This window comes from Muscardinus avellanarius (genome assembly GCF_963383645.1).
Source record: "Muscardinus avellanarius genome assembly, chromosome: 17".
In the NCBI taxonomy this organism is placed as follows: Eukaryota; Metazoa; Chordata; class Mammalia; order Rodentia; family Gliridae; genus Muscardinus; species Muscardinus avellanarius.
The window spans coordinates 60,769,445-60,778,103 of NC_137803.1; the positions used below are offsets into that span (position 1 = coordinate 60,769,445).

Below are 8,659 nucleotides of genomic sequence, written 5' to 3' on the forward strand. Positions count from 1 at the left end.
AGAAGCCAGTGTCATTGTTACCAATTTTTTCAGCACTGGGGATGGAACCCAGGGGCATTCTACCTCTAAGCTACACCCTCAGCCCTATTTTTTATACCTTATTTTGAAACAGGGTCTCGATGAGTTGCAAAGGGCCTAAGTAGCTGAGGCTGGCTGCAAACCCAGATCCTCCTGTCTCAGCCTCCCAAATGCTGGGATTTCAAGCATGCATCACCACGCCCAGCAATGTCTCATGTTTTATCTGCACCAGAAAAGGATGGCATCTCCCCTTCCCTTCCTTACAGCAGTCTCATTTGCAGTGAGACTCAGCGCACAGATGGGGAAGGGCCGTTTCATAGATGGGGAAACTGGGGCTCAAGGCAATGAATCTCCTCTCTGTGAGCTCTGTTCTCCCTGGATAATCATGATCAGCTATTTTTCTGCTAAGAAATTAACAGAAACTAAGTCAGAAATTCACATCGATCATCCGTTTGCTATATGAGTGCGACACAGAGAAGACCTCGACCATTTGGGGAAGAAATTAATTCCACTGCTCTAGTATTTTCTGGAACGCTCTTAGAGTTTGCTCCTTCTGGCTGTGCTGCTGGTAGAGTGAACGGGGTTGTAGTATTCTACACATACCTAATTACATTGTAATCTCTATGCACACAGCTAAGTAGTCATTTTCTGTATCTATGTTCTCTCCAGCCCTAGCCCATAACACTTGAAAATAAGGATCCATGTCCTTGTCATAGTTATTTTATGTCTACGGTGGGAAGACTGGTGTCTTCTTGGGCTCCCAGCTCAGACTATGGAAGTGGACCCATAGAGTTGGAATCCTACCTCTGCCATTCGCGATCCACTGAACCTCATCAAGTGAGCTGATTTTGCTAAGGGGCATGCTGTTTCTGTCTCTGTCTTCATTCTCTCGTCTGTTAGCTGAGCACGAGTTTCTGTGCTACTGGGATTGACACCGGGGCACTCTACCTCTGAGCTACAAACTCAGTCCTATTTTCTTTCTTTGGTTTTTATTTTTTTTACCTGTGATACTGGAGATTGAACTCGCAGGCATTCCACCTCCAACATACACCCTGGTCTTACTTCATTTTGTATTTTAAAACAGGTTCTCGCTAAGTTGCAGAGGGCCTTTCTAAATTGCTGAAGCTGACCTTGAACCTCTGATCCTGTCTCAGCCTTCTAAGCACTGAGATTACAGGCATGTGTACCATGCCCGGCTTTCATTTTTGGAAACAGAGTCTCACTAAATTATGGTGTGTTGGCTTTGAAGCACTGTCTTCCTGTCTCAGCCTCCAGAGTACTGGGATTACAGTCATGCACCACTGTGCCTAGCCTTGAAATGATTTTACTATCTGTCTTACACATGAAGTGCCTAGCACAATAACTTTTACATAGCTAACATCCAATAAATATTGGCTGCTAATAAGTGCTTAAAATATTTATCAGAAATCTGGCTATGGTGGCACATGCTTGTAATCTCAGCATTTGGGAGGCTGAGACAGGAGGATCTCTGGTTCACAGACAGCCTTAGCTACTTAATGAGGCCCTTTGCAACTCAGTGAGATCTTGTTTCAAAGTAAATAATAAAAAAATAGGGCTTGAGGTGTAGCTCAGAGGTAGAATGTCCCTGAGTTCTGTCCCCAGCACCACACACACACAAAATACACACACACACACACACACACACACACACACACACTATATATATATATATATATATATATATATATATATATATATATATTCAGAGAAAATGTTTTAAAAGGAAACACAAAGCTGGGCTGGGCCTGATGGTGCATGCTTGTAATCCCAGCATTTGGGAGGCTGAGACAGGAGGATTACAGTTTGCGGGCAGCCTCAGCTACTTAGTGAGGCCCTTGGCAACTCAGTGAGACCCTGTTTCAAAATAAAGAGTAGAAAATAGGGTTGGGGGTGTAGCTCAAAGGTAGAATGCCCCTGGGTTCCATCCTCAGTATCCCCCCAAAAAAAGAAAGAAAGGAAGAGAGACAGACAGAGGGAGACAGAGAGAGATGGCCTCTGATAAGCACAGCATGAATGCTCTGGCCTGCCGGGTTACAGGTATCTGGGCTCCTTTTGTTAATTTGCTATTTTCCCTCAAACACACAGCTCAGCATTTGCAGTGGGCGCAGTCACACCGTCCCAAGCTCTTTAGCTTTGGAAACCCGGCCCTGTGGCCAGCACCCAGCCCTCCCGGTCCTCGCGCCCCGCAGACAGCCGCCGTGCGTGCAGCCTCCTTTAACTCTCCACTTTGCTTCTTGTTAATCACCCCGATCATCGGTGATACCCAAGAAAAGCTGAGAGGGTAAAGTTATCTGCAGCTGCCCTGTGACCTGTGAGCACAGACCAGGTCAATACAAGTCAGGCAGAATGACAGCGACAGCTGCCTGGTGCCATTCAGAGGGAATGGAGCAGTTCTGTTTGGAAGCCTCGGGGACAAGTATATCATTACAGCCCGGCTGCTCAGAGGGAAAGCTTCTAAACTTGCTCTTGGGGACAGGCGCGGCTCTCCTGCTCTCGCCCAGGGGCTCTTCTGGGACACCTGCGAGGTCTCCCCGAGACTCTCCCGCTAGATTTTTCTGGGAGGTGACCTCCTGGACCCGAGTCCCCTCTCGCCTCCCCACTGTCCCAGCCCGCGGCACTGGCTTTTAGCATCTGGAACGGGACAACCTCCCTACTCTGAAAGGGGCAGAGAAGAAGCGAGGAAGAGACCATGGGGGCCAGGCAGTCCAGAGGAAACTCCAAGGACAAAGACCCCAAGAGGCTGCTGCTCCCGGGGAGGAGACAGAAGTTTGCCTCTTGGGACGACACCCTGCTCTTGGGAAGGGACCCGCGGTCCCTGCTGAAGCGGGGCATGCGCCACGTCAGCTTCAGCTTGGTCACCAAAGGCATGACGGACATCCCAGACTTTCTGTGGGGCTTGTCCGAGGTCCAGAAACTCAATCTGTCTCACAACCAGCTCCGGGTCCTCCCTCCCGAGGTGGGGAAGCTGAGCCGCCTCGTGGTGCTGAACCTCTGCGGGAACCACCTCAAGAGCCTGCCCAGAGAGATCAGCCTCCTGCAGAGCCTCAAGGTCCTGTTCCTCAACATGAACTGCCTGACCGAGGTGCCGGCCGAGCTCAGCTCCTGCAGGAACCTGGAAGTGCTGAGCCTGTCCCACAACCGTCTGTCCCAGCTGCCTGCCGGCTTCGCCGACCTCTCCAGGCTGCGGAAACTCAACCTCAGCAACAACTGTTTCATCCACATCCCCATCTGCGTGTTCTCGCTGAAGGAGCTGGACTTCTTGCACGTGGGCGCCAATCGCCTGGAGAACATCGCCGAGAGCATCCAGTGCCTGGGCAGCCTGCAGATATTCATCGCTGAGAACAACAGCATCCACTCCTTCCCCAGGTCACTGTGCCTGGTCACCAGCCTGGAGTTGCTGAACCTCAACAACAACGACATCCAGACCCTCCCGGAGGACCTCTACCTGCTGAGTCGGCTGGGGAGGATCGCCTGGAATCCCATGGACAAAGGGCTCCACATCTCTCAGAACCCTTTATCCAAGCCCCTGCCCGAGCTGGTGGAGGGGGGCCTGGAGATGCTCTCCAGCTACCTGAAGAACAAAAAGAACAACTGAGGTGGACAGGGACGACGTAGCTGGGCGCTGTCACCCGAGTCGCTTCTCTGTCGTCTCAGCTGCCTGCTCTGCTGTTTGTGTTTGTGGAGGCTCTGGATGCAATTTCCTAAGTTGTTCTTGGGCATCTGAATGTGGATGTTTTTGCCTTAACTCGTGGGAGGTGTTTGCCTTAACTCTGGATATTACCAGTGACCTCCAGAATATTATGTTCATTTCCTCCTCAATATAAATTGAAGCAGCCTTTGGGTTTTCACTGAAGAGAATGGATCGCTCTAATTCCTCTGCGGAGCTGTGAGATTCAGCCCTTGCTAGAGAGAATGACAAGTCTGAATTCAAGATCATTCAAAAGCCAAATATTTACTAAGTATGTACCGCGTGCTAAGTACTGCATACAGCATGAAAACTCTGCTTTCAGATGCTTTTACCCTGGACTTGGCGGCAAACGCAAGACATGCTCTCGAATCGGCCCCCACAGAGCGTTACTGGGACCAAGGGCCAAGCCTGAGCCGGGCTCTGTGCTGCCTAGGACCAAACACAGATTTCCCTTTGGGTTCTGGGGAAGGGATAGTAGGACTTCTCCCTTGACAACATCTGTAATCAAGCTGCTGTGTGTGTGTCTCGTGGTGAGTAACTGGGGTGTTGGGAGGGCACCCACCTCTGGTGGCACTTTCAGATAATAAATACAAACTGATTTCAATGTATAGTTTCAATCTTCCCTAACCCTCTCCCACCCTGAGTCTGCTCCACTTGCTACAGACACTACCTGTAGACTCCTCCACTCTAATTTTACATCTTCTCTCTCCCTGGATTTGCCTCCTTAGATAATTATTAGGAGAAAAGCGGCAAATGGCAGTAATGCACAGGTTTGAGGACAGTCTGAGCAATTTAGCAAAGAAATTTGTGAATCCCTGTTTCAAATAAAAATAAAATTGAAGCCGGGCGTGGTGGCGCACGCTTGTAATCCCCGCGCTTGGAAGGCAGAGACAGGAGGATCGCACAGGTTCGAAGCCAGCCGCGCTGGCTTAAGAGACCCTGTTTCCAAAAATAAAAAAAGTAAAAAAATAGGTCTGGGAGTGTAGCCCAGAGGTAGAGGTAGAAGGGCTTCCAGGAACCCCAGAACCACCAAAAATAATAAATAAATAAATAAATAAAATAAAATAAAATTGAGAAGTGCTGGAGGTATAGCTTGAAGGTAGAATGCCCCTTGGTTTCATCTCCAGTAGCAAAAATAAATATATAAAATAAGATTCAGAAAGGAGACTCAGGTGTGATGGTGCACACCTTTAATCTCAGTACTTGGGAGGCTGAGACAGGACGATCGCAGGCTTGAGGCTGGTCTCAGCAACTTAGCAAAACCTTGTTTCAGAAAAAAAATAAAAAGGATTGGAGGTATAGCTCAGGGGTAGAAGGCTACTGAGTTCAATCTCAAGTACCAATAAATAAATAAACAAATAAAATCTCAGCAAAGTTAGAATGGAAGGATAGGAGAGGAAGAAGGCTGAGGTTGACTAAGGGAGGGGCTACATCCGAGTAGTGTAAAAGTATGAATACACTAGCATGGTTACCCTGGACACTCATTGTTGGGAGGGGAGGGGAAGTGGGGGTGGCAGGGAGAGGGCACCAAGCACAGTTTAAATGTGTACCATTCATTTTCAATAAAAAATAAACAAATAAAACGAAACAAAATAAAATCCAGAAAAGGAGAATCATTGCCGCTGGCTTCTACATGTGGACATTTAAAAAGTAAGTTTAGTGACATTTAAAAGATCTCTGAACAAAGGGCTTCGTAAAGATGCTGAGCTTGTTTTGTTTTCGACTTTAAGGGTGCACAGCTGTTAGTTAAACATAGACATCAGGGCTCCTGATGACAGGGAAGGGGCGGTGCCGCACCCAGGGCCACGGATCTTATTAACTATCACAGCAGCCAGGTCCCCTTTCTTAGGGCTAAAGAATTAGAATGTAAAGGTGGCTCTGAGGAAGGTATGGCTCCTTCAGGTCAGGAAGAGCTAATTGCTCCAATTTTATGGCCCACTGGTCCACAGAACATAGAAAACAACAAATAAATAGCCGGATCTAGGATCTGGGGTTGCTGCAAGACTTGCCTAATGTCCTCTTAATAGCCTCAGTTTAATCCAATTAAACTTACATGTATCAGGACCTTCTCTAGTCTGGACCCTGGGCTGAGAGCCCCAGAGGAATAACATCGCAGTCTCTCTCCCAAGGAACTCGCGGTTTGGTCGGTTTGGTCAAGGAGGCAGGCTCACATGGGCGGATCCCTGTTAATGACAGAGAAGCACCTGGCTGGGACCCCACTGTGTGGTGTGGACGAGTCTGAGCGCCCCAGTCCCAGCAACCAACTAATGGTGAGCAAGGAACACAGCCGGCATGAATCAGCCAATCCCTCCCTGGACTGCAGCCCTCCGGCCCTAGTCCCTCCTCTTGCCCGCAGGCCCTTGGGAAAGGGTAGCAAAAGAAAGTGAGCCAATAACTGTTAGCATCAGAGACCACAGTCCCATTTGCACATTACTGCCTGAGCTCCTCCGTGCAACCGCTGCAAACAGACCTCCCCAGGGTCACCTAAGGCAGCCACATCGACCTTTCCAAAAGGAAAGTCCCCCTCCTGCAGCATCCAGGGAGCTGCAGGGTGCTGCCAGGCACTCAGAGGCACTCCAAAACCCTCACCCATGTTGGCTTGCTGGGGCCAAGACTATTTTAAAACATCAGCGGGGTTCTTACTTCATGCCCTGAGCAGTGGGACATTGCCAGGCGAGCCTCCTCTGCAGAGCTGGGCAGGTCACTACCGGAGCTTTGGCTGAAGTGCGTGCAGCTGTCGGGCGGACACTGGTGTGTGCCAGGATCCTGCCCCCGAGTGTGCGGCTGGACAGCCTCTCGGGCTCACGCTGAATCTCCATGACCTTGCCGCGGGCAGCCGGGCGAGTACGCAGCGTGGCATGTTTCCTGCTAAGCAATCACTTGATTTCCTTGTCAGTCACTTGATTCCATAGTAACTGGACTCCAGGGAAAGAATGCCACCATATTTTGAAGGTGACCCAAGAGCTTATTATACTTTTTATAAGGGGGGGAAAAAGTACCAGTTTGTTTGCCAGCTCCGCTGGGTGCCTTTCAAAAGTCTAATAGCAAGATTTTCTTTGTTAAGGCTCAGCACTGAGGAAATCACAAAATCAAAATAGAGTAATTGTCCCTTGTGCTTCAGGTACTGATTGCTGCAGGGGCTTCTCTGTTGACGAGTGGAAGTGTTGAGCCCCAATCTGGATACCACGCTTTGTTATTCAGAACAGCAAAGTGGAGTGAATTGGATGGAACCAGCGGTGTCTTTGCTGGCAGAGCTAGAGTTTGCTGACTGTCCCTGAAGTATTTTGCGCTTTTCTTTGTTGTATTCTTCTAATACAGCCACTTCTGGTATGGTATTTCAAATGCATCTGGAATCAAAGCCCAGAGGCCTCCCGCATCCAGCTGCGAAGGATATTTAGTCAACAAATAGGAGCTAATTGGGTGCTTCTGTGGGGAGCCGCTGTCCCCTTCTAGATGGTACCCTGGTTCTCAGGTCACTCGGCTCTCAGCGCAGACGGATGTCCCTGTGTGTTCAGAAATAGCTTTCAAGGCTGGTGAAGTTTATGAGCACACAATTAAGAAAAAAGTCCTATGTTCTTAAGAAGGGCAGGAGACTGTGAAAAGACACATCTGTTCAAAGAATAATACTGCTAAATGTATAATACCGCAGCGTATTAAAAAGAAAAATGTAGTCATTGCTTCGCTTGTTGACTTACTAAGTGGTATGGAGAAGCAATGTACTGCGTTCTTGGGCTTTGGTTAATAGACTCCTTTCTGTAGTTACCAAAGATAGAGTGGCCGTGCGACTGTACACCTGGATCTCACAATGAAGTCACACTTGCTCTGGGAAAGAGATAAAGGCCAGGCTGCTGTCACTATTTGTAGGATGCATTAAAAGATCTCTTCTTTGGGCAATGGATGATTGCATTTGAAAGTCTATCTCATATGCCTCAAAGCCTCTACTGAATGGCATTTTGGTAGCCAAGCATAAAGAAACACAGGCAGCTTGGAGGACCGTGGGTTCAGTCGCTGTCATAGCAACATTGTGAGATCATGGCCTGAGGCCCGCACACCGGACTGGCTTCCTTCCTCAGCCATTTGCATAGGTTTGTGATTGCCCCCTCTCTGGATGGAGCCGCTGAAATTCTGATAGAAGTGGTATAGAATGGAACATGAATTCAGGAAATAATTCAAACAAGAAACAAATTGAAGAAAGCAAAATTCCAAGTTACTAGGTTAAGCCAATCTGAGGTTAGCAAACACTGAGTTACGCCATCAGTCTCTATTGTGACAGTATCCAGGTACCCTCTACCCCATATGCCAGGAATTATTTTCAGTTATCTGCACGAGATCCTTGAGAAACACAAAATCCCCAGCTTAGATTTAATGTGCGGCTAAGGCCCAACACTGTTGAAGTCATTTCTTAATTATGAGGAGCTCAGGGTACCAGGATCCGACTCTAGCATGTAGTCTGAGAAAACAAAATAAGCCATCTGTGCTGGCACACACCTGTAACCACAGTACTTGAAAGGCTGAAACAGGAGGATCGCAGGTCCGAGGGTAGCCTTAGTCACAGCAACTTAGAATACTGTTTCAAAAAAAGGGAGGGGGGCTGGAGGTATTGCTATGCACAGTTCAAGGAGTCCCCAAAGACCTCCAGGGGACCGACACCTTATGCAAAAACAAAGAGCCTTTATTCGGGCTTAAGCTGGACTCTCAGACTTTACCTACACAGTAGATCCTTACTGAGAGCCCCTTCAGCAGTAGAGACGAGCTTTTATGGTGGTTAGGGTAGGGGTGGGGAAACTAGCTACATCTGAGCAAGGTTGGTCTGGCGCAAGGCGATTGGTCCATACTGACCACATCAGCTTAAAGGTTTTAAGCGCAGGATTTGGGAGTTTAAGAGTCAGTATTCAGCTGGGCTAACAACCAATTCTTAGCTGACCAGGTCAA

The 8,659-nt window shown here is 48.5% G+C and overlaps 1 protein-coding gene across 1 annotated transcript; it reads left to right on the forward strand.

The window, feature by feature from the left end:
* Positions 1–2,728: 2,728 nt before the first annotated feature.
* On the forward strand, positions 2,729–3,634 carry LRRC30 (leucine rich repeat containing 30; the record flags this gene model as incomplete). Its single annotated transcript, XM_080714812.1, has 1 exon — positions 2,729–3,634. One exon carries the CDS (start codon positions 2,729–2,731, stop codon positions 3,632–3,634), a length of 906 nt encoding a protein of 301 aa, XP_080570938.1.
* Between the last annotated feature and the right edge of the window lie 5,025 nt (positions 3,635–8,659).